General features: G+C 41.8%; 1 protein-coding gene across 12 annotated transcripts in view; it reads left to right on the top strand.

The window, feature by feature from the left end:
* atp2b2 (ATPase plasma membrane Ca2+ transporting 2) overlaps positions 1-21,110 on the top strand; it is a 69,944-nt gene that overhangs the window by 14,161 nt on the left and 34,673 nt on the right. For 7 of the 12 annotated variants that reach the window (XM_057029071.1, XM_057029077.1, XM_057029078.1 and 4 more), the window contains exons 1-2: positions 8,440-8,583; positions 8,746-9,501. In XM_057029071.1, coding sequence (XP_056885051.1) covers positions 9,303-9,501 — 199 coding nt within the window. In that variant the 5' untranslated portion in view covers positions 8,440-8,583; positions 8,746-9,302. Of the gene's footprint in view, positions 1-8,439; positions 8,584-8,745; positions 9,502-21,110 lie in introns of those variants that run through there. The other 5 variants (XM_057029072.1, XM_057029075.1, XM_057029074.1 and 2 more) reach the window with 3 other exon arrangements.

The following is a 21,110-nucleotide window of genomic DNA, read 5'->3' on the forward strand; positions in this document are numbered from 1 at the left end:
CTGGCTGGGAATCTGTCCTCACTGCATTTGCTCTTATCTTGTGGAATTTAATTACCTTTCTTTAATGTCTGATTTTATGGATGGCTGGTGGTGGCTAGTGAGTTTTGTGTCAGTTTGATTTTTAATGAAACCAAGTGATTGGTTAGTAGTTTATCTGGTTTACTGTCACCTCACTTGACAGCCAACCAGTTAGTCAGCGAGGTGACTGGGACAGACTGTATATACGGAGACATCCCAGTCAAACTAGTCAGTCAGTCTTTAACAAGAAATCAGTGCTGTCAGTCATTTCGCTTCACTTTAAGTCTCGTTAATCCTAAATTATTCAGTCATTAGACACACTGGTAGCTCCACCACTGTGTGAGGTTCGCATGGCAGGGTCATCTCAGCCGGAACCTTCAATGCAGCAAGATGGGTTCGGGGTAGACGGATGGTTCAGAAACAATAAATCAGCCCGGCTTCTTTTTGATTTCCACCAGTCTTTAGATTTCACCCAGTAATGAAGATCTGAAGCCGATCTCAGCTTTTGGGTTCAGGGGGTTACCCTCTGTGGACCTTACACATTCATATCTGACCTATATTCACGTCTACAGTTTAGAGTAACCAATTAACTGAACATGCATATTTTTGGGTCAGGGGAAGATGGGATTTCCAGAAAACCCACCCTTGGCATTGGGAAAATACAGGACATTCCTCTGGAATCAAAAGAGCTGCCAAGAATACTCTACTATCAGATGAAATGCAGTTACAGATTTAATTATTATAACACAGTGGCTTCATAATAAGAAAGTCTGGGGTTGGATTCCGGCTAGGCATGGAGTTTGCATGTTCGCCCTGTGCCAAGCACCTGATCCTACTCCTCCAGTTTCCCTCACGGTCATGAAACTTTGATTTATTTTGATAGGAGGCAGACCACACATGGCAATATTACATCTTGCCTTGTCCCATCGGTGCACAGTGCACAGTTGTCTCTTTTCTTTCCTCCTTTGAGATTTTCTCGTTAAGACCCATTTTACAGTCCACCACCAGGAAGCGATGGTCTAATTTTGGGTTACCAGTGCTTTCATTGTGTCAGCCGATGGAGTCAATCAAGGCACGTTGGACCATTTTCCAGTGTGTCAGGCTTTTTCTTTTCTTTTTTTATAACAGACCAACCCATTGAGGAATGCTGTTTTCACAGGTTCAATTGATCCACCAAACTGTTTATTTGTAGCAGTCCATAGATGTCAAAATACAAGTAAAATAAGCAGCAAGGGTAAAGTTGCCTTTTCCTCATCATTTATAGGAATCCACGCTGTCATCTCTTCTTTTTCTAGCATGCAAGACACCCCCACTTGGTTGTGCACATGAGTCAAAGAAAACCTGAATAATCATGCAAAACTGTTCCGTTCTCATGCCTGTGTGGCCACCTTGGCCTATGATAACTATAGCCTATAACTATAGTCAGCACCAAATGTAGTCTTTGATGCACTATTCTACGTGTTCTGGCACCTTTTTGTCAGAAGTGGCATCGACATGAACAGGAAATAAAGCAGTATTGACGAATCCAGCAGAGTACCAGACTAATTTTAAGCCTGCTTTGCCGTTTAGTCTGTATAAAATTAAAATAATTATCCTATTAGATGGATAGCTCCGCAATGAGTTCCACTATCTCACTTGGAGCAAACAGAGGACAAATAAACAACTCCCCTTGCAGCAGTAACTTACTGTCACCTCTCCTTGTCCTGTCAGCTTTTATTGATAGAAGGAGCATGGATTGTACAGTAAAATGTATTATTAGTAAATGTAATGAATAGTGGTAATGCATAGTTAACAAATGTAATTTATGTGCCCATTATTTGGAATGTTTATATAACTAGCATACAATAGACTTCAAGGTGATAAATGGAACTAATCTGAAGGCAAATTGCTTGAAGCAAAGTAGAAAACGTATGCAGCATCTGTAGATCCTGATGGAGTAGGCTTTTTTGTTTGATTTGCTTCCCTTTTTTTGATTGCCAAAAATAAAAACACATAAAACCACTTATATCGCTAACATACAGACTATAACATATTCTAAGAGTGCTGTGTTGGAGGAATGTTGTGAGTGGTAGAGAGATACCGATTAGCGCCTTAAACACACATTATATATAAAACCGAAGCCAAAACTAAATTGGATATTATCCAGCTGAAGCTCGGTTTAAAAGGAAAAGGCCGTGACTGTAAGGGAGGTCGAGTCATTTGCAGCAGGCTGGTTACAGCAGCAGCAGTTAGATCACCGGTTCTGTTGGTCCAGTTCACAGCTGAGTCCTGCACGTGCACTGTCTGTCTCCCTTACAGGACTGGTGCACAGTGCAGCCGGACACATCAACATCCCTAAGTGCTGTTCAGTGCGGGTGTGTGTGTTTTAAAGAAGAATTACTCCCTGCCACTGCATCCTGGACACAGAGAGAGTATAATGCATGGGCTGGTTGTCTTGGAAACAAACATGCGTAGTAAAAGTGTAGACGAAAAGACTAGCGTGCACATGCATGTGCCTTCCAAGGGAAGAGGACATGATTGCCTTTACGGTACCCGAGACGTTGCCAAACAAGGGAAAATATCCTATTCATATTTAATAGAGATGAAAAATGATTGAGCAGCATTGCTAAGAGAACATTTCTAGCTCTCATTGATCTAGTTTGGTTCTTCTTATTTCCCCTGCATAAAACAGTGGCTACAAAGTATAAACAATACCATATATGCATTAAACACCACAAAGCATAGGGTTTATAGAGATTCTTTTATAAGTAGGCCTCCTTATAGGGTCTCTTCTGACGTACTGTACACTTTTTTAATGTCCCATTTTATCAGCTGTGTTTATGCAAAGTTAATGTCAAAACCTTTGTTAGATAGTATTAAAAATGTATAAAAGCAGAGAGGATTAATTGGTTGTTTCCCCTTTTCCATGAAGCATGCATATTAAAAATGCATTTTTGTCAGGAGATAGTGCAGCTGTAATCTAATTTATTATGTCAAACACTCACTTTTTTTGACTAATATTCTGGATCTGGGTTCCTGCTGCGTCTGTGTAGTTGAACTCTAAAAATTGGGTGTGATCCAGTTTTCTGCCTATTTTGCTGTTTGTCATGATGAAACTCTTTTGAAGAAGCCTGCAAATCAGATGTGCAAATTTGGGGCCACAAATAAGAAAGTAGCCACGTAAAAGCATCTTTTTATTCTCATATATTACAAATGACTTGCTAATTTTAATGCAGACCTCTCTGTGCTCTACATCCTCTGCTAAGTTAAGGTACATTAACACATTAGTTGGGTAAAAATGTAACCATTACATTCTTCATTCTGTCGACATGTTTAAATGTGAAATGATTTCATCAGTAAACACAGTTTTGAGCATTCCGTGCTGAAAATAGCGATGAGTCAGCAGTTCTGGGACATGGCTGTTTGCGTACATGTGACACTGTGCAGATTAGAAAAATCCCCATGAGTACGTTTGCCATCCCCTTGTTTTTTGCATGATTCTCAAGTGTCAGGTGGTCTAATGGCTTCTTCGAGACGGATGGCAGCAGAGAGGAGGTGGAAACTGTCATTTTCAAGAGCACTTATGGAAAGGTCACTGCTTTTTTTTTAGTCTGCATGTCTTTTAAGACAGTCTTCAGTGGCCCAGTATTAGTGTTTTATTTTGTGATAAAGTGTCTTCTGAAAGGGTAATTTATGCATTGTTTATTGCCTTGGGCTTTTTTTTTTTTGTTTGTTTGTGCCTTGGTTTAAAATTGCATTGAGAAGAAAAAAAAAAGTTACAAGGGTGTCATGGTTACCACATATATAAGTCATATTCTCTGTACAGCACCGTCTTTTTGACCAGCAATATATTTTAGCAATATAGCCTCAACAATAACTTATTATCTCTTTGCCTTCTCAAGGAGCTAGCAAATGTAAACTGAGACGTTCCCTGTAGAAGTGAAGTCAACACCGCATTATTGCTTCGATGTTATAGGTCCCATTCCCTAAGGCATGAGTCAGCATCTTGTTCACTGGAATTCAGAAATATATTTGTTATTAGCATGATTAGTATTATCATCAGTAGTAGTATACACCGTGTCCTCTACTGTCAGCAGTTTCATCTGATTTCAGCCCAATTACTGAACACTGGTGGTTGCTTAAAGGCGACGCTCCATGTGGCTGTTATATAACAAATCACCTCAAAGACAATATTAGCTAACATGCCTTTGGATGATGTGCTGCAGTCTTGCAGCTGTTATCTACTGTGGTGTGTGTCTGTGCTTGTTTGGGGGGATTCCCTCTGAAGCATCGATCACCTGCTCGTGCTGGGTTTTTTCATCATTATTTGTTTCATTCCTCATTTATTTTGTACTTTTCCAGTACGTGCAATATCCATTAGTGAGGGCGATGAGGCATGTTAGAGTTAATTAACAACAAAGATTAATTCATTTATTTAATAATTCTCCTATGAAATGATGATGCGTTGTTGGGGGGGTGTACGGAGGGGTGCAGCAGTAGTTATGTCCTGTGCTATTTTTTGTCACAGGCAGGAGGAGCTCTATGTCAGGGCTGCTGCTGCTGGTGCTGCTGGTGGTGCTGGTGCTGCTGGTGGTGCTGGTGGTGGTGGTGCTGGTGCTGCTGGTGGTGGTGCTGCTGGTGGTGGTGGTGCTGGTGCTGTTGCTGTTGCTGCTGCTGCTGCTGGTGCTGCTGTGGTGGTGGTGGTGGTGGTGGTGCTGCTGGTGGTGGTGGTGGTGGTGCTGGTGCTACTGCTGGTGCTGGTGCTACTGCTGGTGCTGGTGCTGGTGGTGCTGCTGGTGGTGGTGGTGCTGGTGGTGGTGGTGCTGGTGGTGCTGCTGCTGGTGGTGGTGATGGTGATGGTGATGGTGCTGGTGGTGCTGCTGCTGGTGGTGGTGATGGTGGTGGTGATGGTGATGGTGGTGGTGATGGTACCACTGAAGTACCATGTATCCTGAGGATGCTGTATTGAGATAACACACTGCAGCAGTGTTAACTAGATTAAAACAATTAAAATCAGTTGGTTGTTCAGTGTCTTGGCTGCAGACTGTCATGTACCAGCCTGTAGCCCTCCCTCTAACCATTGTTGAGTCTGGTCTTCCTCAGAAGAGAAGCCACAAAGATTGAGACAATGACCAATTTAATGAGGATGGGTTCAGTGTACTCTAGGGAAATTTAATATTCATAAATTGAATATGAAAACACATAAGGTCAACAGCAAAATCCCCTACAAAGACAACATAATTATACAATTAATAATATGACTCACAATACACATATACACACTTGATGCGTGGCATTGATAAGCATAGTTAGTAGAAATAATGTTTGGCTCAAATATCACCAGTAGCCATTTTAAATCATTAGTAGTAGTTTTTGACTGGATTTGGATTTTCTGCATAGTTCCATGCATCCATGGATGGATGGATGGGTGGATGGATGGATGGATGGGTGGATGGGTGGATGGGTGGATGGATGGTGGATGGATGGATGGATGGATGGATGGATGGATGGATGGATGGGATGGATGGATGGATGGATGGATGGATGGATGGATGGATGGGTGGATGGATGGATGGATGGGTGGATGGATGGATGGATGGATAGTGGATGATGGATGGATGGATGGATGGATGGATGGATGGATGGATGGATGGATGGATGGATGGATGGATGATTCAGTTAGAATGGGGGTGTTTGGACAACTGGAAGCACTTCTATTTAAAAAAAATCCCACAAACAGTCCTATACCAGCATTCAAGGAAAAGACATTCCCCTCTGATGTTGCTTCGTTAGTTCCCACTGACGAAGAATCATTTTGACACATATTTTTCCTCATAGTTCTGTCTGTGACAGCATACAAACAGCAACAATAACTAGCCTTCCAGCTGCCCTCCTTTCCTAAAGGAATGAGATCCATTCTGTGTGGATGTATGGATGTTAGTGTGCTCGTGTTTACATTCTATAAAAGGGAGAGCTTTACATGCTTTGATGTTACTTGGCTCAGGCTTCGGCAGCACCCTTTACCTCCATTTTACCCCTTCCCAGGCTTTCTTCTTCGCCTTTCTCGTTTTTTTTTGTCTCCACCTCCCTCCAGCTTTTAACATTTATCATTTGCCATCTACATTTTCCCTTTCTCTTTCCTTTTGTTTTCTCCACACTTCCCTCCCACATGTAATTCTCTCCCACTCCTGTGCATGTCATCATATTTTAAAGATAGAAGGACATGCCATCTCTTACATCATCAGAATGCTACTAGAAACCCAGCAATAAGCAGATGCTTTGGGTGGATGCAGATCAACATTTTTGTAAAATTAACCATGGAAATAATATATTTCCGCACCTTAAATAGTGGGTTTTGGCATTACACTATATTCTTTCTTTGTGTTTTGGTTTTTTGGAATGTTAATTTGTGCTCATGATCACCCTCTAGTAAAAAGGTTCCTGGTTGCTTGTCACGTGACTGCTGACTTGTTTAATTGAACACACATGTACTCTAATCAGTAATCAGATGAAGACTATGTGAGTCAAATTGCGTTGGTTATCCCTGGTAATTTAAGGATTTTTATTGTCCTATCTTCAGAGTGTCTCAGATTTCCACACATGCAGCCAGCTTGTTCAGGTTCTTGGTTTCGTTCCAGCTCTAAACTGGACCATATACTGTACCAAAAACTGACACAGTGAGTAAATTGGGGACCGGGCCAACCCTAAATTTGATGGGATTTTCGAGTGGTTATATGTCTGATTAAATAATCATAGTAGCTGTAGAAGATAAGCTACCACATCAGAAAACCAGAGTACACTACACTCTATTTTATGACAGTAAAGAGCAGTTTTAGATGTGGGGTAAAGCTGGTGGGCCTCTGAATTAGTATCCTCCTTGGCCATTTGATGTTCCATTCATAGAATGTAATACACACATGCACAGAATGTCTTTGGAAAATATTTGTTTGATTTCATTTGACCGTTTAAGAGGATCTGGCCAACACAGATGTCTGCCTTGGCATGCAGAATATTACTACCATTGATTGGACCTGATAGGCAGGAACGAGGGATGGTATAAAGGCTGGAGAAGAAACAGAGGATATGAGTTCTGCCCCAAGCTGTTTGGGCTTCGGGTTTTTTCGCCCCTTTGTTTTGTTAAATGGAGAAAGGAGCTTAAATAGTTTACAATTTATTCAACATAGTCTGACATTAAATAATTCATTAGGCAGGGAAATGCATTTTTGCAGAAAATATTCTGTCCTGATATTTCTCGGTTAGAAAATTATACAAAAAAAAAAGGTGTTACGAGGACATAACAATGGTTTATGCTGAACTCTGACGGTCCTGTCTGCATGATAAAACTTCAGTTATTGAACAAAATTTATACAATTTGACAAGAAGCTATGACAAAAATAAGTTAAGTACAAATATAATAAGTATATATCGGACAGTTTCTTTTATTTGCTAAGACTCATGACACTTAAACTATTTTATAATTTTAGAAGACTTATTTTAAACTAAACAAATCTCAGCGGTAATGGCAGCCGTGCAGGAGAGTGCAGACCTCTGCCAAGCTGATCGCTTCCCCACATTTTGTGACTTACACTGGTCGTATAGTATGCATAGGCAGTAGTAATACAAGGTTGGTTCATGATCTTTGGAAGATCAAGGGTCAAAGTCCTTCTGGTCCAGAAGGACTTCTGGTCCAGAACATAACCCAAATGTAGTCCTCTCTAGGTTATTTTGCAAACAGACGGATGGACAGATGTGGGTTGCCCCACAGCAAACGCTAACACCACTGACCACAAACTACCTCTTTGTGTGTGGTGTGGGACCAGCAATGGTACTTCTTTCCCTTTGGGACCTACGTGTGACATATTTTCAGACCAGCTGAATCCCTCACATGATGATTTCCACACACCTAACGTGACCTCTTTTAAAGGAGTGTTTATCTCAGGTGTATACTGTATTTCTGCTGTGTGTTGTCCTACAGTTACTGTATCTTTAGGGATTTTTTTGTATTGTTAGCCATCCAAATTTTATTGCAGCGCTGTTTTTGTCATCCCAAACGCACCAAAGGAGGGAGGTAGATTCTCAGAGTGGCCTGGTTTTTCCAGGGAAACTGCAGTGGTCAGGCTTTCATCTTAATACAGTCACACAGCTCTCAGGTGACAGAGTGGGAGACATGAAGGGAAATCATTAAAGCTCTACAAGACCACAGCTGGAGACATGCATTAGATCACGAACAGAGAGCAAGCCATCCTTCCCATGACAGTGCAACGTTATATGCTGCCTCGCTGTTTTGTCGTCAGAGCAGCCCCAGCCTCCCGCCCCTGCACAATTCTTGTCTGCTCTGCACCAGAAAGGAGCATCCTCTTCTCTCCACCCACCCTCCCTGTTTCTCCCTCTCTCCCCTCTCTCGCTCTCTCTCTTTCCTCTCCTCTCCTCTGCCTCTGCCAGTCAGTGGTGGTGTGTCCTGAATGAGGTTAGCAGCAGTAAAAGCGGTAGATGAAGACAGCGCTGCCACAGTTGCTGCAGCAGCCAGGAGAGGCTGTCCTTCAGCTCTTTACCATCCACTGCTGCATTCACCTCCGCCGCTCGTTTGTGCGTTTTTCTCTCGCTCTCGTCCTCACTCACCTTCTGTCTTCTCTCAGTTCACCCCACGGATTTACCTCTTTTTCTCTCTCTCTCTTTTGCTCTTTCCCTCTCTCCGTCCCTCCCTCCCTCCCCCATTCCCTCTCTTTCTCTCTCTCTCTCTCTCAATAGCAGTGACGGGGAAGACCACCATGTAGAGACAGAGAGGCAGCGTAGGCAACAGCAGAATAGAAGCAATGGGAAGCCACACATGGAGCAGGACTGGACTGCAGCCGTGGTGAGCCTGAGATCGACAGGACTTCCAAACTCCATCTTTGCCCTTCTCAGGACCTGACCACTGGGGCTGTCCAATGCTCACCTGGATTGCTTCCCACTCGTGTTTTGCCATTCCCTCCTCTTCTTGTCCTCCACTGTTCTTACTCCCCATCTATGTTTCTTCTCTTTGACGGTTTTTCATCAGTTGATATCCAACCATCTTTCCCGAAACAGTAAGGCTCCTTTGCTTCTCCTTTTAGATATTTCCCCCCTCCTAATCTCACTAATCCCACAGTCTGCCTAGTTTACCTACAAGTGGCGTTTGTCTTTTTCCTTTTCTTACTTGCTACTGCCTGCTTCACACCAGGGTTGGATTTTCTTTTGGGATGAGACTGAGCTCATCTTTCTTTGCAGTCTTTTTGATTGATCTTTAAGCAATAACAGTATTCGAACTGACCTAGCAACCCAGCACAATGGGGGACATGTCCAACAGTGATTTTTATGCCAAGAACCAAAGAAATGAGGACAACCATGCGGCAGGCTTTGGCTGCTCGCTCATGGAGCTGCGCTCGCTTATGGAGCTGCGTGGCACTGAAGCAGTGGTCAAGCTCCAGGAGGACTATGGGGGCGTTGAGGGACTGTGCAAACGACTGAAAACCTCACCCACAGAAGGTAAGACTTGTGGACTTGTGTGTTTGTGCATAGTTATGCCCAGTGTGTTCTTAGTATGTTTTACATGTAACGTGGCGTGTACAACTGAGCAGATTGCGTGACCTTCAAATGCATGAAAAACAAATCCATGTTTGGAGTATCAGAACAGACCTGTTTGAAAGAAATTAATATAAAAACTGCTCGGCCAGCTGATATTAGACCTTTTTAGAACATGTAGATTCTGCTCTAGACAGACAGCCCCCCCACCTCCCCACCTCCCTGCACAAGCCTCAGGTCCCCTTGTCACTCTTCTGTTCATCCAATCAGCTTTAACTATGTTAAATAGTTGATTTCTATGCAGCCCAGTAGAAGATTTAGCCACGTGGGATGTGCTGTGGGACCTGCAAACGTGGACACGTAAATAATGAGGAAAAACCTGAAAGTATCTGAGTTCGACTTTGGGCGGTCATTAAAATAGAGGATTCTTTTTAAGAAAAAATTCTTTTACCAAATTAAATGAAATGCCCTTATCTTTTCCATTTGTAAGTTAGTTATTAATTGATCAACAATTGGTGTAATTGTGTAATTTCTATATGCTAAATGCCATATTTGTGACAAAAAACCTAAATTTTTCCCTTTTAATTCGATGCCCCGATTTAGTCACTTTATGATTTCCCTATTTTTAGCCCTTTTTGATATAACCTTCAGAGCACGAACAACCACAGAACGCCCTGGTTGGGACTGACCCAACTCCAATATGCTTATTTCAGTGCTGCCAATGAGCAGAATTCATTTGTCATTTGTTGTATTGACTTAGATTCTATTGTGTATTTTGTTCATTAAATCAGATGCTATCTTGTCAATGTTTTTCCAATATTTACGTAAACAGATGCTTTTCCTCTTAGAAAAAGAAATAAAAATCCAGCACCTAAGGAAAGGCATTACTTTCCTCAGGTTTTCTGGTTATAATTACTATAGCTCGAGTGAATAATAGTGTTTCTTACTAGTACATTTAAGAAGTGGACTGTGTGTAATGGTATTTGCATTTCTAATCCCAGGTGTCTCTGTGTTTATGCTGTGTGCTCTCGCTTGTGTGGTTCATCCATAGAGCATATGTTACGATCGTGAAATATGATCGTGGTAATTATCCTCGATGGTATTTCGTATTGCTTGCTGTCATCTTGTGCGGTGTGTGTAACATGTGTCTATCCCAAGGGCCTGCATTTGATGGTAATAGGCTCTGAGCATGGTTGACCTATTAGCTCTGTGCTCCCTCACCCATACCAGACCATTCACATGATACCACGCAGTCATGAAGCTATAGGCTATTACCCATCTTAAATGCAATATTAACACCACTGACAGCAACAACAATAATAATAATACTTTATAATAATACCATCAGTTATTGTTACCGAAAACATTAGCACATAATTCTTACCAGTTTAGATATTAAATCAATTAATATCTAGTTAGTCTCTTGGATGTCTGTTTTTCTTCCCTTGGAGTTTCTTGGTAACCTGCTTGCCAGTATCGTGGAACAACTGCCCCTAGATATAGTTAGCTTACTGAGGTTAGTGCTTCAGCTGTTGATTAGCATGAGTCATTCAGTGGGCAGATGAGATGTCAAGCTAGGAGTTCCACAGAAGGCTGTAGTTAGCAGCGCTGGATTTGCCTGATTTGGGTTGGTTGATGGTGCTGAAGGTGTGACTATTTTCTCAAGAGCAGCTGTAGACAGCTGCAGCACATTTTAGGCCCTCTCAGTTACAGAGTGCACTAAAGGACGAGTCATTCGCTGATGCTGTAGGGATAGAGAGGCGCTTAGAGCCTTGATAGTTTTTGTGATTCCAGCAGGAGCTATAGCAGGAGAGCAGACGTAGCCTTATGCTTGTATGAGGCAGAAAGAGACTGCCTAGAAAGAAAAAACAGGAAAGTTAAACACATACCGCATTGAAAACCCAACACATTATAAACCACTTTGAAGCGTAACTCCTGCTCTTGGTTACTCCACCCACATAAAAGACATTTTTAATGTATCTATCCCTTAGCTTCTGAAGCATTACCAGGTTACTAAGACCAGATAGATAGGTATTATTATTTCAAGTCTTTTCTCAATGCTTGAAATAATTCCTAATCTTTTGAAATAGACAATTTCCTCATTTTGAAACAGAAAGACTTATGTTTTCACGCTGTTGTGTTGAGGGATGATTGCTTGATTGTGACATTCAACCACTCTACTAAACTACTACAAGACTATAGTGGACCTTCAAACTCTTCCTCCATCTTATTCCTCTTACCCGTTTGACCACTTCCCCATCAACCCCTCCACCTGCCTCCAGCCCAGCCCTTTGTCTGTTCCACCACACCTCTCATCCCTAACTCTCCTCTGCTCCCATTTCTATTTCAGTGTGCTGGTCGGTCACTGGTATCCCAGTGGGCCGGTGTACAGCATAACCCAAATAGTTGTGCTCCACATCTTTAACCTTCTTTTCCTCTTTTTTCTACTCTAAGTTAAAAATAATCAAAAAGACCTGCAAAAGTGGTACAACTTTTTAAAGTGTATTTTACCTCCATTATAATGGAATCCCATAATGAAATGACATTGGTGTGACTGCTGATTGTAAGTACCTCACAGGGTAGCCTCATCCTTTCAGGGCAGATACAGTTACCAGACCTTACACTTGTACATTCAACACCCACCCTGTTGTAGTCTCGGCATTATACAGGCACAGTCTGCCTGTCAAAGTGTTTCTCTCCAACAAAGAAGATAAAGCCAATGAGTTAATTTAAACGAACGGAGTCATTTCAGTTTTAAAATGTTGATGTCCTTTAAAAATTGGTTCTTGGAGGACGGCGATGGTGATTTTAGCATAATCTACGCGAAACCGTGCAAACGTCAGCAGCAGCTCCTAGAAAAAAAGTGCAAAGCAATGATTGGATTAAAACGCGCAGATATTCCATTAAAAATTCTCCCGCCGCCTCCTGCTGAGATGTTTTATTACTGTATTCATTTGGGTGATTTAGTTTGAAGACAATCGCAACACAACAGTTTGTGGATTTACATTTATGTTCTCAGAACATCAGTCAGCATGTGAGATTATTGGCCCGGCCTCACAGCAAGACCTCGAATAAACGAAAAGCGCGTCTGGCCGTGTGAAACACGTGCACGTGCCCCTGTACAGGAGTGAGCAGTGTGTGGGAGACCCTGCCCAGGATACACAGCTGACGTATATGTGCTGCTTGTATCATCAGCACATTGGTTTGGCACAAATCCTCTCCTTTCCTTCCAAGCCTCTTTTTAGTCCCTTCCTAAAATAACTCCCATATTTCGGCGTGTTGCATTTCTCCACACTCTGCTTTTAAAACGTTAACCCTTGCTTCTCCTACTAATCACCCCTTCTTCATCTAATCTGCTGTCCCTCATCCCACCTCATCCCTCAACTGCCCTTCCTTTTTTCTTGCCCCATCCATTCTCTCCTCCCTGATGATCGCACTTGTCACGTCCTCCAGTCACAGCACCACTAGAACGTTCCCTTCTGATGCAGTCTATTTAATCTCTGCACCACAAGGGATCTCTCTCCAATGGAGCAGCTATCTCTTTAATAAGGACAATTTCTCCCTGCACTGCAACTCCTCTCCTTTCCTCCTTCACTCCTTCCTGCCCTCCCTCTGACGCCACTCCCCCAGCGACTCCGTAAAAGGGATAGAAAGGAGCGAGTGGAATGGGCAGTAAGGGGAAGAAAAAGAGAGATGGCTCTCAGAAGACAGATTATAAATGATACACAGCCATTTTGCCATGTTAAGAAGCAAATAGAGAGAGGGCCGGGAGAGAGAGCGAGAGAGAGAGAGAGAGAGAGAGAGCGAGGACAGAGGGAACGTGGTGACATTCACACAGGTGCCGCCTCTGCAGTGTAGTAGCAGCGACCTTGAGGCAGGCTTAAGCAGTTTTATGGCACAGCAGTCAGCCACTCAACAAAAGCACTTCCTATGCAACAATTAGAAGATTTAAAAAGTAAGTTCTTTGGGGAAGAGGTATAACTTACAGCTTTGATGTATCAGTTCATAAAAATCTATGGACGACTGCGTGGACCAGTAACACAAGGCTGTGTCGTCTTAATGAATTACACAGCTGCAAGTCTCACCTATAAAATAAAAAGAGCCCACTGGCTTATAAATCAGTCAAACCATGTCAGAATTGGCGATCCACAAATTATTTTGTTCCATCTGCTTCCTTTTCATCTCTTAATCATTAAATGCAGCATTTAGTGAAGTCAATAGTGATACTCTTTGTGTGCTCTACAACTAAGCGCGTCTCCTTGCCAAACTCTGGCATATTTTGCCTTTAATAAGGTAGAAAATAGGGAGCCCAATAATGGCTTGTGAATAGTTCTACTGGGAAATGTTCTGACGTAGTAGAAAGCACAGTTCCAAGTTGAAGTGTCCTTGGAGAAGTACAGTCATGGCCAAAAGTTTTGAGAATGACACAAATATTACATTTTCACAAAGTCTGTTCCTTCAGGGTTTTTAGGTGTTTGCCAGATGTTTCTATGGTATAATGACATACAATTAGAAGCAATTAGAAGTATCAAAAGCTTTTATTGAGAATTACATGCAATAGGTCAATATTTGCAGTGTTGACCCTTCTTTTTCAAGACCTCTGCAATTCTCCCTGGCATGCTGTCGATCAACTTCTGAACCAAATCCTGACTGATGGCCGTCCATTCTTGCATAATCAATGCTTGGAGTTTGTCAGAATTTGTGGGTTTTTGATTGTCCACCCGCCTCTTGAGGATTGACCACAAGTTCTCAATGGGATTAAGATCTGGAGAGTTTCCTGGCCAAGGGCCCAAAATCTTAATGTTTTGTTCCCTAAGCCATTTTGTTATGACCTTTGCTTTATGGCAAGGTGCTCCATCATGCTGGAAAAGGCATTCTTCATCACCAAATTGCCCCTGGATGGTTGGGAGAAGTTGCTCTCGGAGGATGTTCTGGTACCATTCTTTGTTCATCGCTGTGTTTTTAGGCAAGATTGTGAGAGAGCCCACTCCCTTGACCGAAAAGCAACCCCACACATGAATGGTCTCAGGATGCTTCACTGTTGGCATGAGACAAGACCGATGGTAGCGCTCACCTCGTCTTCTCCGAACAAGCCTTCTTCCAGATGCCCCAAACAATCGGAAAGGGGATTCATCAGAGAAAATGACTTTACCCCAGTCCTCAGCAGTCCAGTCCTTGTAACTTCTGCAGAATATCAGTCTGTCCCTGATGTTTTTGCTGGAGAGAAGTGGCTTCTTTGCTGCCCTCCTTGACACCAGGCCTTCCTCCAAAAGTCTTCGCCTTACTGTGCGTGCAGATGCACTCACACCTGCCTGCTGCCATTTCTGAGCAAGCTCTGTACTGGTGGTAGCCCGATCCCGTAGCTGAAACAACTTCAGGAGACGGTCCTGCCGCTTGCTGGACTTTCTTGGGCGCCCTGGAGCCTGTTTGGCATCAATTGAACCTCTCTCCTTGAAGTTCTTGATAATCCTATACACGGTTGACTGAGGTGCAATCTTAGTCGCTGCAATAAACTTCCCTGTTAGGCCCTTTTTGTGCAATGCAATGATGGCTGCACGTGTTTTTTGCTGGTAACCATGACTAACAGATGAGGAACAAGTGTCAAGTCACTCAATCCTGAGATTGATCTCCAGCCTTGTCCTCATGAACACCCACACCTGTGTTAATGTGTGTGACACCTGTGTTTCATTGAAATTATGTTAGCTGGTCCTTTTGTGGCAGGGCTGAAATGCAGTGGAAATGTGGTTTTAGTGATAAAGTTCATTTTCAAGGCAAATAGGGACTATGCAAATGATTGCAGTTGAGTGGATCACTCCTCATAACATTCTGGAGTATATACAAATTTCCATTATAAAAATTGAAACTGCAGACTTTGTATAAATTAATAGTTGTGTCATTCTCAAAACTTTTGGCCATGACTGTACATGTGTACTTGTTTTCCATGCTGGGATTGTACCCCCTATGTCCACTAGATGTCTTTTGAAACGGATTTCTGCAGAACAATCTTTGAATGAATAAAATTATGCCGTTATTAATAGCTCAAACCCATCATCCTGCAGTCGATGGAGATGATCTGAAACATTTGTGGTTTGGAAAACAAACGACTTCACCATAAAAGCCTGCAAAAACATTGCTTTTGATGCATTTTATGTATTGTCCAATACTGTTCAGTAGCAGTTTATTGAGGCAGCATGAAAACTCTGCTATTAATCAAATGTTGTCATAGAGGCTGTCGGCCAAATGTACACACACTTACAAACATACACACGAAGCTACACAAGCATGCGCACAAGTGGTGGAGATTTCTAGTAGTGAAGTTTGCCGTCTCGAGAGATGCCTGACTGAATTAAGATGCCAGAAACCAGACTCTGCTGCCATGTTGACATGGAGCCTGTTGCTGACTCACAACAACATGCAGTATGTCATCCTGTAATGTACAACAGTTTAGAGATGAATATTCCCATAAATCAAATTAATTAAAAATTAATTTTTTTCTTATAAAGACATAAACCAGCTGTGAGAGCAATAATTACAGCCAAAAGAAAAACTTCCAGGCGCCCTTCGGTCCTTTAATATTTTGACCAGCGTCTAACCCACATTTACCATAAGAAATCATAGTAAAACAACTGTTCAAAGTCATACGTGAAGATGCAGCTCTTCTGAAATGTCCTCGGCGTTAACTGCCGGACGTAAGGACACAATTTGATAGACATGGTGCATTTAGCTGAATATGCAGAGTCCTGGGCAATAACGCCGTGGCTTCTCTTTATGTCAGCTATTTTCCAGAGTTGACCCGACACTCTGCTCCTGCTGTGGGGCAGAACAAGTGTGGAGCCACCGCTGCCAGCAGGGACAGGCAGACAGTTCTCTCACAAGGGCAGAGAATCTCAAACCACTTTGATCTTGCCCCAGCCCTGGCTCGCCCAAGGGCACGAAGCAACCCCCTTTTATCTTTTACTCTTACACTTCATGTAAATGGGAATAATCCACAGAATTTTTGTCTGAAACTTTTCTTAAGGGTATAAAGAATCAGCAACTAATCCTGTTTACTCTGGCCCACAGAAATAAGGTCACTGACAGTCTGTGGTTCCAGCGGCGTAGGATTTAAAACACAAAAATAACAACTGAGTTAATTTTACCTCACTTTGGTTTTAATGTAACATTTAGAAGAGGAGAATTGAGGTTTTACATCTATTCCACTTTTTTAATTTATTTTCCTGATCACCTGCAATATCCATATACATTGTTTTTGTATTTGTGCAGCAATATTGCATAAAAATACACATGAGTATTCCTTTTTTGGCATACATCTTTTGAGTGAAGTGTAGCGAATAACTCAAAGAAGTGATTTCTGCTTTTCTCAGTTCACTTGAGGTCTTGCGGTTCCCAGTTTGACCCATAATCTGGAAGAACAGCTGACTTCATCTTTTTAGCTTGAATTTATGAATTTTCTTTGCCCATCAGTCAAAATACCTTAACAGCTAACTTTAGAACTGGTGTCAATGAATGGATGCCCTTGCACTGAAGTGCTGCTACATCTATTTTATGTTAGTGAATAGAATCAAAAACATAACAAAAGACACAACAAATACATTTACAACATTGTTATTGTGATCGTGGTCCTTCAGCACATTTTATCTTGATAGCATCTTGGTGGAAAATGCTGAACAAAAGGGACAAATCTGTCACCACGAGGGAACAAGCACAGATCTTTAAGATCCTTTAATTCCTTTCTTCGGCCTTAAACTATAGATTCCAAGCAGATGGACAATGGTGGGCACATTAGCAACTTTCCTTACCTGCCATGAATATTTCATATCTATCTCTTGAAGTTTGAATTTTAATAGCTCTACCTATTGTGTTCACAGCTTATCTGAGCCCATGTGTGAAACCAGAGACAGACAGTCAGCTGGGAGGCAGCAGTGACACTCTCACTTTCAGGCTGTGTGCGTGTGTGTGTGTGTGTGTGTGTGTGTGTGTGTGTGTGTGTGTGTGGTGTGTGTGTGTGTGGTGTGTGTGTGTGTGCGTGTGTGTGAGTGTGTGTGTGTGTGTGAGTGTGTGTGTGTGTGTGTGTGTGTGTGAGTGTGTGTGTGTGTGTGTGTGTGCGTGTGTGTGTGAGTGTGTGTGTGTGAGTGTGTGTGTGTGTGCGCGTGTGTGTTTTAAATTGGTGTGGCTGGCATTAGTCTGGCAGCCAAAATAACATTGCACATTTTGTCTCATGCAGTACACAGTGAGGGTGTGAACTATGTATTTTTCATTAATCGCTTCATGTATTTGAAAACGAGGAAAAACAGGAAGCACTGAAGAGAGGAGGTGCAGTATCAGATGGTGACGCTCGTGTGTGAGATTAAAGGTCACAAGAAGTGAATATTTGCCATAATCCCCTCCATTTTCCATAGATCACATCAGAATTGACAGGTATACTTCTGCTGCTGGTTGAGATGCACAGGTCTTGACTTTTAGACCCGCGTCAGTGTGCCCGCACTCGTCTTTTCCCCCTCGTGAGCAGCACCGAACCCAGAAGTGCTGTGCTGTCATAGTGAGGGTGATTGAACCCATATGATGATTCTTTCTCAAGTAGTTGAAGGAAAAACTTAGTGAGGCAGGAAAGTAATACAATTTCTGCCCCCCCCCCCCCCCCACCACACACACACACACACTTTTGGTACAAATCTCCATATAATTATCTCGATGTCACAATGTGCATACACGCAAGCTATTCAGACACCTGTCACAAACACCATCCGGCCAGCCAATATTCATGAATGCATAATTCTAACTGGTCCTCAGCAGTGCACATAAATTTACCATAATAATAACTGTTGCATAAATAGATTTTTCCTCCTCTATTGACTCACTGTCATTTTACTTCCTTTTATGTATTGCACTTAATTTTCTACTTAGCAGCCCTCTGAATTAGATTTCTTGTAAAACCTTATTCAATGTTTGGAAATTCAGGGTGTGTAATGTATGCATCACATCTAGGACACACACTCACGTACATACAAACATACACTGCTCAAACTTGAGGGAACTACAAAGTAGAATCACATCTATCAGAGTAATCTTTTTTTTTGGTAAATCAAAGTAATATCCTTAATGTGTTTTTATTTATTTTTATTATGTACTTTATGTATAATACTACACAAACCTAGGCTGGCTGAAAGCTCAGTCTGGCTTGGGTTTCCCTCCACTCTTTGGGTTTCTTCATTCAACTTTAAAACAGCGGCATCAGTTCCAACGCTGTGTTGCTCTGACCTGCCCCTGCCCTGCTGGAATCAGCCCCAAAGCACCAATCACTTATCCACAAATCCTTTCAATAATTCATGTCTTTTTGACCAAACAACTGACAAACGACTCTCATTACTGTTAAGACGAGCTGCACAAATGTCCACATTTACCACTCGATTGTTCTCAGCCATACATTAAGTTATTAATTTGACCATTAAATCTGTTCTCATGACGTTCTTTTATTGATTTGTACAGATCAGGATGCCAAGGTTGAGACTGCTGGCTTGATTGTTTGCGGAGTGGTGTCACAGACATCCAGACCCATACACACGTACACACGCATGACGGAAAAACACGTGAAATCAGAAAAATTGCCCAGTGTCCATTTCCAGTCCATTACCCTTGGGAGGAGGCTCTCTATGTCCCTGCATAAGAGGGTGTATTAACGTGACCCCTGCATAAAAATGATCTTTTTCACTTGTTTGTTTACACACAGTAAATCATGTGTGCTTGCTGGCTTGCTCCACTGATGTCACATCAACACATTATCACAGCGAGAGTGCGTCTCCTGCTATGCCTGATTGCACCCGCGCTCGCAGGATGCTGAATTTGAACGCTGACTTTACTAAATCAAAGCCCGTTCAAGTTAAAGACACCCTCCCTGGGCCATTTCTTGCTGTTTTAAACGCTACATTCAATGCTAATTTTTATGTCAATCTCTTAAACATTCAGTCTTCCAGCATGCAGCTCGAGCTACGATTACTGTCCTCCTTTGACATCTTTACATTTATCAATCATTGGAGGGATTCCAATCTAACCCTCCACCCACCAGAATACATGTTTTACACATGAACGTCTGAAATTGGATTTTCCTATTCTCCCAGGTCCCATTAATAACCACTGTCATTCTCTCTTTCTCTCTCTCTATATATACTGTATATAGATAGATAGATAGATAGATAGATAGATAGATAGATAGATAGATAGATAGATAGATAGATAGATAGATAGATAGATAGATAGATAGATAGATAGATATAGATAGATAGATAGATAGATAGATAGATAGATAGATAGATAGATATTTCATCCTCTGGTGCTATTATGATAAAGGTCATTCTCAAGGACATGTGGCACATTTTCCATCACTCCATCTTAATAAGAGCATGATAATCATCCACATTTTATCTGTTGATGACTCTTACTAACGGAGTTACTCTACATCCATCTATCTTTCTCAGTTTCAGTCCGCACCTCTTTCTCTCTGTTTTTCTCGCTCCCTTGTGGTGTCTGCGTCACACTTCAACCGGCTCCGTCTCCCCTCTCATTCTCTCGCGCTTTAAAATGGTGAAGGCTGAGAAAACATGTCGAAGCAACTGATTTGCTGCGGAATATTTAGCACCCTCGTAATGGGGCCAGTGCTGCTGAGCCGAAAAAAATTATATATTAAAGTCCTGCTCGTTGCATTATGCAAAGATTTTTGGAAACATGATTTCTTGGCTCTTCCTGTAATCCTATGTCTATTTTCCAAGGACATTTTGGAGGTCGTTACGCCATTGCTCGCTTTCTCTTTGTTTCTAGATGTGTGCACATGTACAGATGGTTGCTTGATCTTAGCACCCCACATGCATGTATGACTGTGCACGTGTGCGTGCCCACACATACACACACAGACACGCAGGCACATAGACTTTGTCATACTACACACAAATGTTGTTAAAATGATATTTCCATTCAATGACACTTATAGTGTTTCCATGGATATGTATTTAGGGTTAGTAACAAAAAAGGATCAGCTGTTAAGCTATGCCATTCATTGTATCTAAGAATGAACATCACTATAATTGTCACTGTTATTTCTTTGTTTATCAATGTTAATATTTTTACTAATCGTTATAGTACTAGGTATCATGCTGTCCACATATGGTTACGTGTGTATATGTTTACTATGTGAACTGAAATATCAAGATGACATCACCGTAACAAGTGACATCATAATTACTGATGGCTTATAAATGTATTTTGAACACAGTTGTTCATTTGTTCACAATCCTGATAGTCATGTTGTATTTCTGGGAGTATAGATGGCTTTTAAATGCACCAGAATGTTCAATGATTCGTCTTTTGCTTTCTAATCTAAAGAGTAACTCAATGTTAATGCTAACATTAGTGCATCATCTCTTATCTCATTTATTTCATTTTCTTAAGGAGATTCAGATAACCAAAAGGCTTTTATGATGTGAACCTTCAGTCCAACAATCTGATTGTGCCTTGATAAAAATGAATCACCCACTCAGCGGTACCAGAACTAATGAAATAATTGATTCCCCTCTATTGCTTGT

This window comes from Takifugu flavidus, chromosome 4 (genome assembly GCF_003711565.1).
Source record: "Takifugu flavidus isolate HTHZ2018 chromosome 4, ASM371156v2, whole genome shotgun sequence".
NCBI classification, from domain to species: domain Eukaryota; kingdom Metazoa; phylum Chordata; class Actinopteri; order Tetraodontiformes; family Tetraodontidae; genus Takifugu; species Takifugu flavidus.